This window comes from Rhynchophorus ferrugineus, unplaced genomic scaffold (genome assembly GCF_030347505.1).
Source record: "Rhynchophorus ferrugineus isolate W39M unplaced genomic scaffold, kcgeb_rfMv2 rfM1, whole genome shotgun sequence".
Taxonomy (NCBI): domain Eukaryota; kingdom Metazoa; phylum Arthropoda; class Insecta; order Coleoptera; family Curculionidae; genus Rhynchophorus; species Rhynchophorus ferrugineus.
Genome location: NW_027472580.1, coordinates 93456257 through 93477492, shown reverse-complemented (window position 1 = coordinate 93477492; position 21236 = coordinate 93456257). Strand labels below are relative to the sequence as shown.

Here is a 21236-nt window from a genome sequence, read left to right as displayed (position 1 = left end):
AGCAATGAGAGAGACGCTTTCAACAAAAGCTTTATCAAAAAAAAAATTAAACCAAAATTCTTTGTACATAAATCAAATTGTTTTTATAGGAAGTACAGAATTACCAAAAAAGTCCAAAAAATCCAGTAAAGTTTTGATTTTTTCCACCTGATATAAACATACGTACCCTACGCCTTCTTATTTGTTAGAATAACTTTCAGAAAGCAGAAAGTGTTAAATTTCAGCTTTGCTACCAAATTTATACCTCGAGCCACCTATCGCCAAATTAAGAAACTAAAACACTGTGTCTCATGCGTCCATTTAAGATACCCTTTTAAATTCTCAATATGTTGTGGTCTAATCGCACCCGGTTCTTTCGGCAGAACGTCACAAACGCAAGGTGGTGTCGAAACCACCGCGAGATATGCATAAAACTATCTATTGTTTTATATGCTATATATGTCGGTATTTATTAGTAAACAAATTGTTATTTATATCGGTATGTAGCCGGTTAAAAACGAAACGTGCAATAAATGCAATCTCGCTCATACTAACGTCCTTTTTATAACGCGGTTACGTCATCAAGACTCTCGGGTTACTGGGTGGTGTAACTGTCTTTATGCAAATTCGACGTCAGTTTATCAACTATTTATGTCTGGTCACTTGTGTTAGATATGTAAATGTCGCTTTTGACCGCTTCTTCAGTTTTAGATCGTTTACTTGCCAACGAATTGATGGATTAATATTTGAACTATATCCAGAATTGGACGAAATATAGTCTCTTCAAAGTTTTTTTAGAAATACGTCATGGATATTTACGTCGAAATATTGTAATGTTGCCGCATCTACTCTGAGTTTTAGTTTAGTTTTTAATTGAATTCTGTTTAATGCATTTACCATATCTACAAAAAAACAAAATAAAATAGTTTTATTTGAATTACAAAGTACCGTAAGTTATCTAAAAATAACTAAAATTTGGGATTTTGCAACAACATTCGGTGTCTCGACAAACAAAGAGTAGGTTCTATTACACATTTTCAGTATATTTATCCAATACACAGAATTTAATTGAGACAAAATATTAGTTGACCCTAGTAATACTAATTCCATACTATTGTGAAGATGGATTTTAGAGTTTTCATGACTTTTTATTTTCAAATTTAAGTGCTCTAGATCGTTGATTCCTATTTCCGTCAAATTTTTATCGCCACTAAAACGTAAGCAATGAAGAAAGTACAACGTATTTTTAGTTACATCTACAAATCTATTAATTTTTCAAATAAATGTGTTTCATTAAATTTACGAGTGTAACGTTTCCCTCTGCTTGCGCCAGATTTCTTAAGAATAATAACGGGTGGGGCAAAAGTCTCGCTACCATCTTAATTGCCTGCCATCTTGGTTCTGTGACGCTCACTTTCGTTTTAACCATGGTGTCGTGTAGACGTCCAAATTTTATTATGGATAAATATACGCCACAAGAACAAATAGAAATAGTGACAGTATTTATTGAAAATAATCGTTCCATTATTGCCACTCAGCGGAAATTGCGTCAAAAATATCCTAATCTTCCAGCACCTCACAAAACCACAATTTATCGTTTACGTGCCAATTTTCGACAGTACAGTACGACAGCAGACGGGCATCGTTCTGGAAGACTAAGGAGGTCTCCTAACGCTGAAAATGTGGCTCTGGTGCGCGATAGTATTGCAGGGTCTCCAGGGTTTAAAGTGAAATTTGAAAAATGATTTCAAAATATTCCCGTACAAAATCCAATTAATCTAAAAATTGCTACCGAGAGATCCTGATCAACGAGTTGAGTACAGTAATGCAATCCTAAAGCTGTCTGGCGAAATTGAAGATTTTTCGTCTAAATTGATAATGAGTGATGAAGCCCATTTTCTTCTCAGTAACCAGGAAAATAAAAAGAACATCATTGCATTGACAAAAACAACTGTATGGTGTGGTATTCATGCTGGAAACATCATTAGTCCTTATTTTATTGAAAATGGCCAAGGTATTGCAGTTACTGTTACTGCTGAACGGTACCAAGGCATGATTTGAAATTTTCTTGTGACTGAAATGGAAGAGCAAGGAGCAGAGGACATGTGGTTTCAGCAAGATGGGGCCACAGCATACACAGATCGTTCAACAATTCAATTATTGAATGACGTTTTTCCACGAAGAGTACTTTCGCGAAGTGGCGATTTAGCATGGCCAGCCAGATCTCCGGATTTAACAACACCAGACTTTTTCTTATGGTGAAAACTCAGCCTCAGATGTTGCAGGATGTCATGAATACCTTAAATGCCTTAAAAAGATCCGAAAGTTGCATAGCGAATTAAACCAAGACCAATTAAACTTTTTATGAAAACCAAACTTACTTATATTTTCCTTGAGCAAACTTATAATGCAATCAAAATGGTATCGGGACTTTTGCCCCACTTTATGTCTGGTAATGGTCCTTTTTGTTTAAATCCCAACTTTGCTTTGTAAGAATATTTAAACAATTTCTTCACATTAATTAAATTAAAACCCTGACCAGACTTCCATGACTCGAACTTCCATTGCAGTTTTTTATCAGTTATTACAACAATAATTCTCCAATGCTAAGTAGGATTTACTTTTTGGAAACCAATAAAAAACATTTTATTATTTTAGTGAGATTACATAATTATTTTTTGGGAGCTTCTTTAGTTTTTTTTTGGAGTTCTGCAGCACTGCAGTGCTTATACATCAACCTTCACTGGTGTAACATGTGGTCATCATTCTCATGCTCAAGAATAACATTATTGTATGTATCCGATTACAGTAGGTTACCTAACACACAGTAACACCATCTATTGTAAATACTTTAAAATTAATTTATAGGCTTATAAGTAAAATAGAACTGATCCAGTCCAGATTACTAAACAGTAAACGAAGAATGTCCGTTCATAAACATCAGGTTTTTAAATGTACTAATACTGTACAAACAGCGTCTAATTAGATTCAACGTCAACTATCAAAAATAAATGGTTACATTTATGTTTAAAAAAAATAAGATCAATGTCCTTATAACGAATACACTAATAAAATACATTTCGAAAAAACGAAACCGAACGTTTATTTTTAATCGTGATCAAATTGAGATCAAGGGAACGCTTTTGTTTGTTCAAAATTCAAGAAGATTTTGGATTTATTCATAAACGTTTCGACATATAAACATATTTCCGAAGTCAGTATTTGTACCCATCAAGAGAAACAATGTCAAATTTGAATCACTCGATCGTCAAAAGGTCATCAAGTTTACTAGACGACCTCAGTCGCCAAAACACAAGAATATTAGAATAAAATTGTTGAAAAATGGCAATAAATATGTAACATTAAGCACGAGCCGGTTAATATATGAATATTTATGCACATATTTCGAATTAATTATATTCTTAATATATAATTAGGATCTAATTGCTATCAGTACCCTCTGTTGGTTTGTAATTTTAATATAATGATGACCCTAAAGGACATTGTGACAATATTTAAGCTTCTAGATAAACACCGTCCAGTAGAGTTATTAATATCAAGAAAAAATTATTTCAACATAAATTTGAACCAAATTTGAATTGCAGGCTGGGTAAGACCGGATGTCTTCTGGGATGATTTCTAAAGTTGGTCACTCGCCAGTCAGTAGGCTTAATGCTGAGGACCGTGGTTCGAAGCCCACGTTAAACTTTAGGTCCAGTCGAGATAAGCCCATAGTTGGTAAAAGTTGGCTTTAAAATATATATTAAAAAAATGTTTTTTTGTGTTAGAAATCTAAATTTGATTATTTTTTAATTTTTAATGAGTTCCTTATTGATTTTTTTGAAGTCGGTCCAATACTTTTTTTAATTTTTTTTTTTGACAGTCAGTCTTCGGAATTTAACTAAAACCTAAATTTTACCAATTTTCTCATTTAATCCCAAGTTAAGAGAATTAATTCCTGACCCGAACTAAATTTTAAAAAAATTGTTCGATCTGTAATAAAACCCACGCGTCGATTGACGCGCGATATTTATGCGCATATTTCGAATACTACACTACAATTAAATTACGATAAAATCCTTTCGAACGTACTACATAGTACAACTTTTCGTAATCCAAAGCAAAAAGCGTTACTAACGAAGTTATAAAACTAACGAGCGCTTTTTAACAATCCTCAAATAAAATTAGCTGATTTTTCGAGCGTGGAATCATAAAGTGACGCGAAATTATCCCGCCCGTCCGATCCCGCGTGTCGCAAGAGATTTCCCGACGTTCGGCATTGCTTAACACATCTCGGAATCCCCGCAAAAATCCACCCCCCGACCGTCGATCGGTTTTATCCGTCGTCCGGACGGCACAAACGTGCCGCTTAATCGCCGTTAAATGTATCAAATCGTTTCGTCATTTCGTTCAGTTTGCATTTAAACAAACTACGCCGAGTCCGACGAGTTTCCGTATAGAGGTCGCGAGATCGAATCGATGAGCATTATTTCTATAAAATGTTCGTTTAATGGAAATATTTCAAACTTCGTCACATCTTTACTTGTTTTCATTAAATTTCGAGCTATTAAAGCAAACATGACTGCAATATTCCAGTTTATAGTCCTTTCAATAAAAGAGCCATATATATATATATATATATATATATATATATATATATATATATATATATATATATATATATATATATATATATATTGAGTCTTCCCCTGTTAAAATTCTGTTCACCTGTTTTACTCAAAAGTATATAGCGCACCTTCTTATTACTTTTAATATTTTATCCGAAAGATCATTATGGAATGTACAATTGAAGGGTTTTAAATTTACTTTTTAAAATAAATTTAACAAAAATGTTATATTATCGATACGACAAAATCGCTGAATAAAATAAAAGAGAGAGCTCAAAGGCCTACTGAGAGTATAATAAAACAATTTTGTTGGAGTCTGGAGCACGAGATATTATCTTACCTCTATAAAATCAGTCTCATTTTGTGGGTCTATTGCTTTATTCATAGTTATACGTAAACAAAAATCACAATTAATTTCTTTTTTCAAATGTTTTACTAAATAACCTGAGATGTACACTACGGTACAACGTAAAACTTTATTTACTTTTATAGGAACATCTGGAACTGATGTTATAGAGTCCAATAATTAACGGTAAGAATGAGCAGAAAGGGAAGTACTAGCTGAATTAATACAAACTTTACCATTACCTTCTAGAGTTTGTTCAAATGTCGATGTCACGTGCTTCGAACACCCTGATTGTGAGTCTAGAACGATGAAAACAGGCACTACAAAAATAGAAAGACAGTTTAGAAATTAATGGCAACAATTATGAGCCCAAATGTGACTGACTCCTCCAATTTACCTTCTATATCATTTTGATTTTGATCCACTTCCACTTGTACATATTCTGAACTCATGGTATTATTTTCACCATCACTAAATTGTCCATAAGTACGGACCATAAGTAAGGAAAGTTCAAGTATATCACAAAAATGTCTATGACACACGCGGTAACGATCATAAATCTGTTTCATGTTTAACCCAACCAGTTTAGGATTTTTAATGTTTTCTACCCATTTCTTAAAGATCGCCGGGTACTTTTTTAACGGAAAACGGCGATGCATCACTATCTGAACATGTATGTAGTGGTGAACTCACGTCATCTCAATTTATGTTCTCAAAATGTTGCAATGTTGCCTCATTTAACTTTGACTGTTTACGCATTTCAGTTTATTTTAGCATTGATATATGTATATAAACAATCTAATATAAATAAAATGAAACAAATATTTTATAAAATATAATTTATTTTAACATTATAGTACATATAATACATATCTTATCGAAGGACTTAAACCTCAGTATATTTAATATTTGTATATCATAGTAGTTTGTAGTTTAGAGTTATTATATTTATATTGAATACTTTTCGATACCAATTAATAATTGTACATTTAGTTAAGTAATGTATTTTCATTACAGAACATATTTACCTTCTTATGTTTAGTTCTTGTTTCCTTTGTTGCTGTTTTCCTGTCAAATCGATCACTGTATTTCTCTTTAGTTTCTTCTGTTAGTACCAGTGTATATTTTTCTTGATAAAATTAGATTTAAGAATACAGTGAATTATCCTTAATGCATTTGCCATATTTGCAAAACAATGAGAATTCATTCTCTCCTCGTGCATTTTAGTCAAATGCTCATATATATTTCACACTCACAAAGGCGAGCAACAGCAATAACAAACAAATAAAGAATCGTTTCCAATCTTATCACCCTGTCTTGGTATTGTCAGCATTGACCCAACATCCAGAAAATTTCATTCAGTCCCTGTCACATTCTGAGCCACTATTCAAGTCAATAACTAAGCTGTTAATATCCAGTCTAACACTAGTTCACAGTTCCACCATTTGTCAAGGTCTTAGAGATAGTAGACAATCCTTTTCACATATCCAAACAGTTTTTGCTTGTATATTTTTCTCGACCTACATGTCTCTTTTAATGCATTTTAATTTTATTTTATGTAATTTACTAATACACAGTAGTTCAGATGTCTCAACAATATGGCCACAGAGGGTAACGTCTTCCACTCCATCGCTGAATATTCAATCAAATTGTATTCTCTGCAATATCCCCTAACAATTAAAACATTTTTTTTGTCAAATTACTGCTGTTTGCAGAAACGAAACATTTTTTTAACATTTAGGTTTATCTGCTATGGAATAATGAGAAATGAGAGTTGCAGAATTTCTTATACGTCTATTAAAAAAACTATGAATGTAAGTTATGAAATGTGAAGGGTTTACGGAAAAAAATGGTGATAACAAAACTCTGTCAGAGATCTCATTCATCCGATCTTTCAGCCTTCACGAACATGCCGTCTCGTTATAGTTACAGTTTGAATCACATTATATGTGGGTATCGAAAGTACTTTCGTCCACTAGCTTACCTTTCATTATTTTCTGAATAACAAGTATTACCCAAATGTCCATTGTCTTGCTAACTCTAAGTTCCAACAAGCTGAGCTACTATATATCTGAGAAACTGAGCTACTACAATCCGCCTTTGGTGGCCTTACATGTTGAACTGCGAAGCTTATGCAAGAAATTCGCGGACTAGGAGTGTTTTTCGAAGCATGGATGTTTCCTAATTGTAATAGTTTATAGTCAAAGGCGTTTGAACACCTTCAATCCACCTTTTGTGAATCAAGAAATGCTTCGAGTAATTGCGGAACTGTTACCAACACAACGTCAGCCTATTTATAATATACCTGAATGCCGATGCCAGACATATACACACATTTATTCATTAATAAGGTGGTGAACCACCATCGGCTTTTAAAATAGGTGCAATTCTTCAGTATAACAGTTTATAACTGAATATTGTTCTATTCTTGTACCAAAACACCCAAAAATTGCTTCAGTGCAGCTGGATATGGAAATCTACTCCTCATTATCTGCTCTAAAACTAATAAAGTTTCAATTATGTTGAGATTTGGCAATTGTATTGGACAGGAAATATGTCCATATTATTTTGCCCATCATCTGCACTTACTCTAAGTCTAAACTAATACACTTACTCTAGGTCTCGTCCCTCGTTGGTCGAATCTACCGGTACAAAGTTTATGATGCTCTTTCACCTAATAAGAATGAACATATCGTACTTTTACTTTCAAGCCAACACGTGTTCCTTATACGTACGTACCAACGCCGATGAATTCCTTTCGTTTTCAATCAAATTAGATCTGGACACCAGTAAAAAAGCCTCAGACAACTCTTCTAAATCTCCACGTCCCATAAACTCAATTAGGTTACGTAATGTGTATTTACAGCTCCATAGCGTTAAGCGATATTACGTATCATTTATTAACAGAAAAAACCATTAGAGAGATCGAGTTAAGAGTATTAAAAATAAAATTCCATTAAAATTATCTAATCTGACAATTATTATGATTAACAAATATGAAAAATGTTTCATTAAACCTGTAATATAATTTTAAATGCGAACAAACTTAAATTTGGATTCTTTGAGATATTAAATATAATGTAGTTAAATGCATTTTTTGATTCAAGAGGAATATATTTTTCTTTTTTTATTGAATGACTTTGAAGTCGGTGCCGAACCCAAACAATTATATTAATTTAGATTTATTTTGTTGCTAATTTAATTTTTTGTATATGTCACAAAATCATATTATTTTTGTATTTTTTGGGCTCGGCACCGACTTTAGAGGGATCAGTTGGTAGTAGTTAAAATAATATTGTAAATAGATAAATAGGTTTAGGTAGGTATAAGCCAAATTGTTTGGATATAGTACAATATAAAATACGTGTAGTAGATAGCTTAAATAAGGTTTTTGTTTATTTTTATTTAGTTATTACGATTATTATATACGTATTTTATTACAAAATGGTTTTTGTTTGTGTTAAAAATTTAAGTTTGTTATTTTTTCAATTTTTCAATTTTGTTAAATTTTTTGGTTAAAAATATTTCATTTTTCTCTTTTTAGTGTTAGACATACATACTCAATAAATTACCCAGTTATTTTATTTAATGCTACAATAAGTAGACCAAGTAAATGTGCAGCCCCTATGAGGAATAACAGGAATAAAGAAACAATGATTGAAAATAAGAAGCTCTTCCGGCTTCGGGCTCCGCTACCTAGCCTAGGTGATTTGAAAAATGTTCTAAAATAATATAATGTACATTTCTTCATAGTTTTATTTTATTTAGCATTTGTAAAATGGAATACATCTTGCAACGAAAATATTAAGTTTTAAATTTCACTTCTTATTTTATTATTAATGTACCACTACGACAATATGATATGACATGATATGACATCATGCAACATTTGATAGCATGTAATATTTGCTGTTACTACGTATAACATTTCATCTATCTGGTCTGTATGACGCATCTGTGTTATTTAATATATGGCAAATAACACAACATAAACTATCTTAAATGCAAATAATTTACTTCCTGTAGTGATGATGCAAAATTAGGTTAATAATTTGGGGTAGTACCAAACCAACAGTAACGCTAATTAAAGTGATGTATTGTTATCTCAAAAATAATTTCGAAAAGAAATCAGCAATCTCAGATTGATGGTTAAATTTCGTTAAACCTTGGTTAATAATATAGGTTGTCTTAAAATGTATACAAGGTTTGGATTAAATATTGGGTGCTTGCATTTATTCTAATCATTTTTCGCTTTAAAAGGGCATCTATTTAGGAAAACGAATACAATATATACAATGAATACATCTGCTGTTATTCTCATTTTGTTATAGACTCATTGGTCATAGACTAGATACAATTCTGAAAATAAACTACAAAAGACTAGTCTTTTTATTGGTTATAGAGGAATTGAAAATATATGGCGAAATAAAGTAAAAATAAAAATTAAATATATAATAAAAATATAATTTAGATATTACAATAACAACAAAATCAGCAATAAAGGGTAATTTATAAAGCTCACATAACAAATTAATTAAAAGTCCCCGGGCTGACACATAGATGGCGCTACTAGAATTAAATCCATATGTTTTTAATTAGCCCTACCCTAAACAAAAGATGCGTGTATAAATTTGACAGCTGTCGGGTCATTAGTTTGTGAATTATAGCATTTTGAGTGAAGCAACTTTTGCTATTGTGAAAGAAATAGATAAAAAGGAATTTCGCGTGTTGATAAAATATTGCTTTTTGAAGGGAAAAAATACAGTTGAAGCAAAAACTCGGCTTTATGCTGAGTTTCCGAATACTGCCCTAGGAAAATCAACCATCAAGGATTGGTATGCTAAGTTTAGACGTGGTGAAATGAGCACCGAAGACGGTGACCGCAGGCACGCCCAAAAGGGGTTGTTACCGACGAAAACATTAAAAAGATCAAAAGATTTTGAACGTAAATTGAAACTGAATAAAATAGCAGATAGAAGATATCAACTGAACGTGTACATCATATCATTCACGAATATTTGGGTATGAGAAAGCTCTGTGTAAAGTAGGTGCCGCGCGAGCTTACTTTTGACCAAAAACAACGAGTTGATGATTTGGAGCAGTGTTTGAAGATGATCAAGCGTAATAAACCCGAGTTCTTGCATCAATATGTGACAATTGGTGAAACATGATTCCATCATTTCATTCCGAAGTCCAATCCACAGTCATCCGAGTGGACTGCATACTATGAACCCGCTCCAAAGCATGGGAAAACGCAACAGTCGACTGGCAAGGTTATGGCGTCTGTATTTTAGGATGCGCATGGAATAATTTTCATTGACTACCTTGAAAAAGGAACCATCAACACTATTACATAGCGTTATTGGACCATTTGAAGGACAAAATCGCCGAAAAACAGCCGCCTTTGAAGAAAAAGAAAGTGCTGCTTTACCAAGACATTGCACTGTGTCACAAGCTAGTGAAAACGGTGGCAAAAATCCATGAATTGGGCTTCTAATTACTTCCTCATCCACCGTATTCTACAGATCTGGCCCCCAGAGACAATTTCCTGTTCTGAGATCTCAAAAGAATGCTCGCTGAGAAGAACTTTTCATCGAATGAAGTGGTGATTATTATTTTGAAGCAAAGAACAAATAGTACATACAAAAATGGTATCGAAAAGTTGAAGGGTCGCTATAATTAGTGTATCACCCTTGAAGGGAATTATGTTGAATAAAAAAACTAATTCCGCCAAAAAAATGTGTTTTACTATGGTAGGCCGTGAACTTTTCAATTGACCTGTTAATAACACAGATATAAAATGTTATCTAACACTGTTGGGTAGGGTATATTAGAATTGTATATATCAATGTTGATGTCATTGTCATAATAGTTATTAAGCAACCTGTTGACTAAGCATATACATTTGGTAGGAACATACAAGAAATGTGTAGGTACTGACATTGTTATAGATAATATGGTAGAGGTTTAGAGAATTCAAAGTACATAAAGTTTACTAATTGATAAATATAAAATTACATGAGAGGAATCCTAGTCTTGTTTAACTATTTTTTAACTAATTTTAAACTACTTATTATTATTTTTCAGTTTCCAACACTAGATTAAAAAAATATATTTACTTGTGCGGTATATATCTATTGTTAATAAACCTAGCTCACAATATATTAAATGATCAAGGATAAGAATAAGAAAAGAAACATTATCTACAAAATTAATTTTATTTATGATAAAATTTTATTTCAGAGAACCAGTCGAAGTTCTCACATGGGAACTGAAAAACAAAACAGTGAGAACCTACAAATGGTGCATGAACGTGCCGCCAAGATGTTCCAAGTATGACCAGCAAGTCGTCAATCAAACTAAAACAATCGTAAGTAATAGTTTATTTTTAACCATTAGTCTGAAATCGTGTTATTCTGAACAATACCGTTAGACGTTATGCGACTGTAACACGCCAGATGACAATCGCTTTATTAAATTCGTTAAAATCTTTCAAACCCGGTGAAATTCGACGTATGCAATATGTTATACAAGACGAGCATACCGGAAGCCCCGAACCGGAATTAAAAGAAATTAAAAATGTTTATTTCACGGTTGACTAGATCTCCGGTAACACGTAATGCAAAAAGTTACCATCAACAACACATCCATAGAAAAAATAGAAATTTCACAGTATAAGTGACCTTGGGGAAATGTTTTATGTAGTTCAATCAACGGTAGCGCTGCGATCGCAAATTGTGATTGGATAGTTTAAATTCCTGGTGCCGCCACTAACATGGAACGTGATTGCTCGATCAAACTGTTTGAAGTCAGCATTTTCAATGGGCGTCCATTTTTAAGTTTGTTGCTTGAAGGTTTTCGTTTTTGTTTAGATCAAGAAATCTTCGTTTTACGTTGTGTATATTTTCTGTTTTACATTAATTATTATGGAGTAATATTATAAAATTGATGACAATGCGTCAGTGTAGTAGAAGATGTAGTTTACCGGGGTAAAAATCTACTACGTAAATTAGACATCGTTTCCCAAAGAATGATCTCGCTCCTTTCCAAAAATGGGTTGATCAGGTAAATAGTAGTAAGTTACCAAGATAAACCACAATGCAAATATATCAACGTCATGGTGTCTGTCACGGACATTTTAGTGAAAAATTTAGAAATACCCTTTCTTCACGAACAGGTGTTAAGGTAAATGCATATCCAACATTGTTTTATCAGGTACATATAAAATTGTCTATCTACTACATGTCTCTTTATATATTGTTTGTTTACAGAAAATCAAAACCTACTTATGAAGATGTTAGTAGTAATAAAATTCAATTAATTTACCAAGTTGTTCATATGCTGTCAGTATGATGTCTCTACATGAAGAAGTTTTACAGGAAGGTAATAATTAAGATAACTGGATAATTAGTAGTAATAAATACAACTTTTAATTGTAAAATATCGCTAAAATATTTGTAATACTTTAAATTTTTAGAACAATCAGTGTTCAATAATTTTATAGTAGAGCCATTGTATATTTAAATTTGATTGCCTTGTTAAGAAAATATTTGTTACAATGCCATCAATTAAAAATTTAATTGCTACTTTTAGGGGATCTATTAACTTAAAGAAATCTATTTTGTCTACATTTACAAATAACTACATTTGTTTAACAAATCATAATCATTTTGCTTAAAGAATTTTGTTGGATCTATTAGAGGTCATGGAGGTAGAAGCAGCATCCTTCACCTAGCATGTTCGAGAAATCTTTAAGAGGGCACATCATCACTTAAATTTTTTCACATCATTCTCCCGGAGAAAATTGTGAAGAAGATGAACATGTTAGATAAGTTATATTCTTTTTTATCGGGATATCTAGTACCACTTGAGGTTGTTAAATCACCAGTTGAGTCAATATTTTCAGTTCCAGAGAACTTTGATCTGAGAAAAACAAGAGTCTAATATTGTATTTTAGTTTTATTTCAGGCTATTTAACAAAACTTCTGAAATAGAAACTACATATATTTGTCTACATTCTATATTAAGTAGTTCCACAGATTAAATACTCTAAAATCTAAATATCTTTAAAAAACGCATTAATTTTTAGTGTTTCAACTGCCCAATCCATAATGATTTTCAAGACCAAATTATAAAGTTATTATGAGGTGTTATTGTATTTTTGGTTTAATGAAGTTAATACAATATCAACAGGGAAGGATTTAAAGTTTACCTTCAATATATCAAGATAAGTTAGAACTCTTAATAGATCCCTTAAAATTGAAGGCACTAAACAAATATGGGAAGGCGTTATAGAAGAATTATAGATATTTTAATTTTGGCTAGAATAGAGTTCATAATTGTTTTTTTTGCTTTTTGTTTATGTATATTTATATTATTCACACTTATGTATATTTGTATAGGATTTTATTTTAATAAATTAATTTTAAAAATTAAATTTGATTTTCATTTAAATACTATTGGCCAATAAATGTGACGTCACAAATTCATCAGGCGAAATGGCAGACCAATCAAAGCAAAGTATTTTCCTTACAGGTTTCTACATCATAACTATTTTAAACTAACCAATCAAATTCACGTTGTCAGCGCCGCCAATGATTGAACTAAGCAACACTTTGCCCCACTACTTACCATTGGAGTTGCACCTCAAGGTCGACGTATATTAGGTTAGATTATATATTTTGACAGTAGAATGAAACAAAAGGTAGTGTATTTAGTTACGAATAAAAAAGAAAGAAAACAAAAACAGTTATTATGCAACATCTTTTGTGTAGCATCGAATCTGTTATTGTTATTTAATACAGAATGGTGCCATAAAAACACGCCAAGCCCAAAAATCCATATATTAAAACGATATTCGCGCATATTTCTGCGCGGACCATCCTTAATAATGATTATGTAAACGTATAATCGCAATATTTTAGAATTATGGCAATATATTACGGCTCGAAGCGCCCAACGAAACTTGTTTTAATAGATTACTAAATCCATCAATCACCGAAAATTATTGGAGGCGTTATAATTTGAAATTATTAGGGTCGCGAATTAATTCATTATCATTTTTTGCTTTAATATGTTTATTGCACATTTACCGAGAAACTGTGATGCACGTTAGTTTCAATCCAATTTTCGCACATCGTTAACATCTCGGAAACTGGGTATGCAATTAACTTTCATTTTAATTGCAATAATATATGATGACTATAAATTTATTGTAAGTGATTTAGAGCAGATAATGTTACAGTGTATTATATATCATCGGGTACATTTGTAATTAACTTGTAACATGTTGAAGCCCCGTTTACAAAATTGACTTGTTTCATTTCGTCGTAGTAGTGAGTATGAACAACAAATTTTCTCAGTGTGTTGAAAATATGTGCATTTGTACCGAGTAAACCGCATTTGAGGTTTTATTTTTTTACTTCAAAATAAAAACGGCGACTGAATGTCGTCAAATGTTATGTGAAGCTTATGGCAAACATGCCACATCGATTTCGATATGTAGATTCTGGTTTCGTTTTTAAAAATGGTGATTTTGAGAGTTATGAGAACGTTCTCGACGACTAAAAACATTTGAAGAAGACATTACTCGATAAAACTGTAGGAATGTTCATTTTGTCGGTCGAAATGTGTGGCTGTCGATACGATTGTTTATCCGTACATTCACAACTATTTTATGGAAGGAATTCGCACGGGAACTGAAAATACTGGTTGAATAAAAAGTTTTTTATTGCGATATTGAATGATACATGTGGTCGACATGAGACTGGACAGGATATTAGGTTAGGTAAAGGAAGTACGGTGGCGCTGTGGAAGTGGTACTGTTACAAGGGGGTAGAAAAAAGAAAAGAGAGCGAGACGTCGTCGTGGTGGTATTTTACAGCCGGGAACCGCATGCTATCAATCCACCAGCCTTGCCAACCTTTGACTTTGATGCAGGTTTGACTTTGATCATATTTTGCTTTAATATGTTTATTGCACATTTACCGAGAAACTGTGATGCGCGTTAGTTTCAATCCAATTTTCGCACATCGTTAACATCTCGGAAACTGGGTATGCAATTAACTTTCATTTTAATTGCAATAATATATCAGGACTATAAATTTATTGTAAAGGATTTAGAACAGATGATGTTACAGTGTATTATATATCATCGGGTACATTTGTAATTAACTTGTAACATGTTGAAGCCCCATTGACAGGTTTGACTTGTTTCATTTCGTCGTAGTAGTAAGTATGAACAACAAATTTTCTCAGTGTGTTGAAAATATATGCATTTGTACCGAGTAAACCACATTGAGATTTTATTTTTTTACTTCAAAATAAAAAAGGCGACTGAATGTCGTCAAATGTTATGTGAAGCTTATGGCAAACATGCCACATCGATTTCGATATGTAGATTCTGGTTTCGTTTTTAAAAATGGTGATTTTGAGAGTTATGAGAACGTTCTCGACGACTAAAAACATTTGAAGAAGACATTACTCGATGAAACTGTCGGAATGTTCATTTTGTCGGTCGAAATGTGTGGCTGTCGATGCGATTGTTTATCCGAACACTCATTACTATTTTATGGAAGGAATTCGGACGGGAACTGAAAATACTGGTTGAATAAAAAGTTTTTATTGCGATATTGAATGATACATGTGGTCGACAGGAGAATGGACAGGATATTAGGTTAGGTAAAGGAAGTACGGTAGCGCTGTGGAAGTGGTACTGTTACAAGGGGGTAGAAAAAAGAAAAGAGAGCGAGACGTCGTCGTGATGGTTTTTTATAGCCGGGAACCGCATGCTATCAATCCGACAGCCTTGCCAACCTTTGACTTTGATGCAGGTTTGACTTTGATCATATTTTGCTTTAATATTTTATTGCACATTTACCGAGAAACTATGATGCGCGTTAGTTTCAATCCAATTTTCGCACATCGTTAACATCTCGGAAACTGGGTATGCAATTAACTTTCATTTTAATTGCAATAATATATGATGACTATAAATTTATTGTAAGTGATTTAGAGCAGATAATGTTACAGTGTATTATATATCATCGGGTACATTTGTAATTAACTTGTAACATGTTGAAGCCCCGTTTACAAAATTGACTTGTTTCATTTCGTCGTAGTAGTGAGTATGAACAACAAATTTTCTCAGTGTGTTGAAAATATGTGCATTTGTACCGAGTAAACCGCATTTGAGGTTTTATTTTTTTACTTCAAAATAAAAACGGCGACTGAATGTCGTCAAATGTTATGTGAAGCTTATGGCAAACATGCCACATCGATTTCAATATGTAAATTCTGGTTTCGTTTTTAAAAATGGTGATTTTGAGAGTTATGAGAACGTTCTCGACGACCAAAAACATTTGAAGAAAGCATTACTCGATGAAACTGTAGGAATGTTCATTTTGTCGGTCGAAATGTGTGGCTGTCGATGCGATTGTTTATCCGAACATTCACAACTATTTTATGGAAGGAATTCGCACGGGAACTGAAAATACTGGTTGAATAAAAAGTTTTTTATTGCGATATTGAATGATACATGTGGTCGACAGGAGAATGGACAGGATATTAGGTTAGGTAAAGGAAGTACGGTAGCGCTGTGGAAGTGGTACTGTTACAGGGAGGTAGAGAAAAGAAAAGAGAGCGAGACGTTGTCATGGTGGTTTTTTATAGCCGGGAACCGCATGCTATCAATCCACCAGCCTTGCCAACCTTTGACTTTGATGCAGGTGAATACGTGATGGCCTAAAGGGTTGTAGGGGTCGCTACAAAACCATCAATGGGGATCGTTATAGACTAGAATTGGTGCATTTGAGTCAAACACTGTGAGAAAAAACGCCGGAATACGACACAAAGACACAATAATTTTATTCTTTAGCATGACCGAGCTCGATCAAATGTTGCAAAACCAGTTGTAGCAACCTTGAGGCATGTCAAATTTTACATCGTGGAATAACGGTCTACAAAGTACCCAGAAATATAATCCCAGATGTTGAACACGGGCGGGGTGCTAGCAGCGACAACTAGAACAGGATAACGAATAGCTGGCAACCCCGAGACGTTTATCTGGGATGTTATTGAAGGGTATTACGATTCATTCAGTGCTCAACCCTCGTTTGGTTTAGACGTGAGACCATCGACTGCCCAAGCCTCGTCTCCAGGTAACACCACCGCGTTTTATCATTTGTATTTTTCACATTTTTTTATATAGCCAATAAATAACGGTCACATAATGTAAACACCACTGTTTCATTTCGTTTTACCTCCATTCACCGAGCCACATCATTTACTCTAAAGTGGTGACCCCAACGTGATCTTTCGCAAAAATGGGTTTGGACTCGTGAATGGAGGGTACGTGGAACATGCTGTATTTTACGTGGCCGTTATATTTTTTTTGTTTCAAAATTTTAAATATTTTTAATTCGATCCGTTTTCAATTTTACCTTCAAGATTCATTTTCAGTTAATTCCTATTCATTTCATTGTTTCCAATTCATTTTTTTTAAATATTTTGTCAAACTTTTCTTTCCCAATCTTTTGAAATCATAGATATTTTACATCACTGCTTAATCATCAGCATCTCGGCTAAACATTTCTTTCGGCGCTATGTTTAAATCATAATGTCTTCCTTCGCTCGCCGTCTCCGTCATAATGGCAGACATTTTGATTTGGAAGGCTTTAGGCAGCTTCGGTCGAATACCGTCGTTATTTGTTTTTTTTTTAATTACCGTAACGTATGTGACTACGGATTAGTCACAGAGCAGCTCCAGAAGCTAGGTATCGATTGCAATCACCGTAGACTCGTCATGTCTTCGCCGAGGTACCAGAATTGCCAACGTCTCGTCGTCGAAGAAAATAAGCTACCACGTCGTCGAACAATCCTCCCACAGCGTCGATTACGGGAGCCCTGTCCGAACAATAGCTTATTCTCAACGTCGTCGATGGACCACATTCAAGTGCCAAAGTAACGATGAAGCAACGGTATCTGTAGGACCGGAAGATATCAACAGCCGTACCAGATCGCAACCGTACCAACCACAACCGTTTCGAACTATCATATTTTTCAAATCCCTTTTTTATGCAGCACATTTTCTTTAGTATATAATTTTTTTTGTATTTTATATTTTTTCATACATTTTTGTACTTTTGTTGCTTGGAGTAATTTTATGTAAAATTCTGGCAGGGGAGTATTGTAGCGACCTTGAGGCATGTCGAATTTTACATCGTGGAACAACAGTCTACAAAGTACCCAGAAATATAATCCCAGATGTTGAACACGGGCGGGGTGCCAGCAGCGCCAACTAGAACCCGACAATGACTAGCTGGCGGCAACCCCGAGACGTTTATCTGGGATGTTGTTGAAGGGTATATCGATTCATTCAGTGCTCAGCCCTCGTTTGGTTTAGACGTGCCACCATCGACTGCCCAAGCCTCGTCTCCAGGTAACACCGCTGCCATCCGTTTTATCATTTGTATTTTTCACATTTTTTTATCTTGTCAATAAATAACTGTCACATAATGTAAACACCACTGTTTCATTTCGTTTTACCTCCATTCACCGAGCTACATCATTTACCATAATGAGTAAAACATACTTAGAAACATTAAAATGAGAAGTGCTATCACACCCGCAGCATTATCCAGACGAGCTTCTTCGGATTACTACTTGTTCCGAGATATGAGTCGTGACCTGTCTGAACAGCGCTTAACTTCTCATGAAGATATTAAAAAATAGGACAATTCATGTATATATTCAAAAAATACATCGTTCTTTCGATATAAAACAAGTAAATTTGCTGAAAATGAGAAAAGGAAGCCGCTATCGCTAGACAATCCTTGACACCCTTTCCCATACATCCACACCGGCTTTAATTTTTTTCTATCACAACAATTTATTGATAGTGATAATTATGAGACTTTTTTAGATTTATACAACATTCTTCTCGTTTCTTTTTAATATGCAATTTCTCTGCTTGCACTTAGTGATTTACCTGTTTTAGAGATCATAATAATTTTCCAATAATAATCTCTCACTGCGTAAGTACATATTTCAACTCCATTACAGTGTTAAATAAATATTCTAGTTTACTAGTCAGAACTAGAAATTCAGAAGATATTTCATTTTCTTCTTGGTTTGTACCTGGTACTTATCCCTATTGTTTTTTATATTAGGGTATAGTTTCATGCTGATGTTAGTAAAATAACCGCAAATAATTCTTGTACTCTATATCTAGTTGTTCGGTCGTCTTCAGGGGAACGTGTAGGTTAATATATTCTTCCATATACATCTCGAATCCACTCCAATCTCTCCATTTGTTTAGTGGTGGTGGTAAATAGGATATATTAATTACCACATTGTTTATCGTCAAAATAATGGGAGAATGATATTAACATATTTTTCAATATGAAGAGACACTTATCGAATTTGATGTAGTAGTCTATTCAAAGTTTTTTTAGTAGTGCGTCATGAATATTTGTGACGTCGAAACATTACAATGTTGCCGCATCAACTCTGAGTTTTAGTTCAGTTCAGAAATGTTCGTCGAATGAAGAGGTGATTGACGAAACTGAGGCCTATTTTGAAGCAAAGGACAAATCGTACTACAAAAATGGCATCGAAAAGTTCGAGGGTCGCTATAATCAGTGTATCACCCTTGACGGGAATTATGTTGAATAAAAATAACTTTGCAAACTATAAAGTAATTTTGCCAAAAAATGTGTTTTACTATGGTAGGCCGGGGACTTTTCAATTGACCTGTTATAATATTGACAACTATACTAACATAACACATTTTATGTTTAATTTGGACCACGGACCGTCTTATTACTACAAAGCTAGTCCTTGAACCGTGTTGCTTCATTAAAAAAACTAGACAAACTTTTTCACTTAATGTCATCATAAGATCAGCCACAGAAAAACTTTTAAACATAAACATATGATTCCTTTATTTGTTCATCATTTTTTTGATAAATAGAAACGAATATTTGGTTTTATACAATGGATTATGTTTTGTTATGTTTCTACTAGCCTTTTTATTTTTTTACATGTATTATTACTATTTTAGTGTCGCTAGCTTCACAATAGCTCCTTCTCTTCTCACATAATTCTATATTTTCTTTCGGCTCATCCAAGTACCAATATCATATCTTATGAAACATGTGATTATTATCTTATTAATTACTTAATTACTAGCCGCGCTCTGAACAGCTTCAAGAGATTTAAGATGATTTATCACTAACCCCTAAAAAGTCATTAAATTGTAATTTTGTACTTAACTTTTGTAATTGTATTTAACAAACTGAGGGAAGAACTTCATCTTTTACGATAAATATCGATTATCGAAATTATTATCGATTATTATATTAATTATTATCGAAATATCGATATTTATCTTAAAAGATAAAGTTTTTCCGTATATATATATATATATATATATATATATATATATATATATATATATATTAGTATATATATTAGTATATATACAGTATAATATATATATATATATATATATATATATATATATATATATATTTATATATATAATTAAACCAATTAGTCTTGCCTACCTTAGTAAAACACATTTTTTTAGGAAAATTAGATTGTTTTATTCAACCTATTTATCCCTTCAAGGGTGATACATTAATTATAGCGACCCTCCAACTTGTCGATGCCATTTTTGTAGTACGATTTGTCCTTTGCTTCAAAATAAGCCTCAGTTTCGTCAATCACCTATTCATTCGATGAAAATTTGTTCCCAACGAGCATTCTTTTGAGATCTGAAAACAGGAAATAGTCGCTGGGGGCCATATCTGGAGAACATGGTGGATGAGGAAGCAATTCGAAACCCAATTCATGGATTTTTGACACGGTGCATTGTCTTGGTGAAGCAGCACTTTCTTTTTCTTTAAATGCGGCCGTTTTTCGGCGCTTTGGTCCTTCAAACGGTCCAATAACGCTATGTAATAGTCGCTGTTGATGGTCCTTCCTTTTTCAAGGTAGTCAATGAAAACTATTCCATGGGCATCCCAAAATACAGACGCCATAACCTTGCCAGCCGACTGTTGCGTTTTCCCATGCTTGAGCCCGCTCATCGTATCCAGTCCACTCAGATGACTGTCGATTAGTGACTTCGGAGTTAAATGATGGAGCCATGTTTCATCCATTGTTACATATCGACGCAAAAACTCGGGTTTATTACGCTTGATCATCTTCAAACACTGCTCCGAATCATCAACTTGTCGTTGTTTTTGGTCAAAAGTGAGCTCGCGCGGCACCCACTTTGC

General features: G+C 33.4%; 1 protein-coding gene across 1 annotated transcript in view; it reads left to right on the top strand.

Annotated features, from left to right (window-relative positions):
* NimA (Nimrod A) overlaps positions 1–21236 on the top strand; it is a 46004-nt gene that overhangs the window by 8634 nt on the left and 16134 nt on the right. Inside the window, exon 3 of the mRNA XM_076397974.1 lies at positions 11197–11323. Within this exon, the coding sequence (XP_076254089.1) occupies positions 11197–11323 (127 nt within the window). The remainder of the gene's footprint in view (positions 1–11196; positions 11324–21236) is intronic.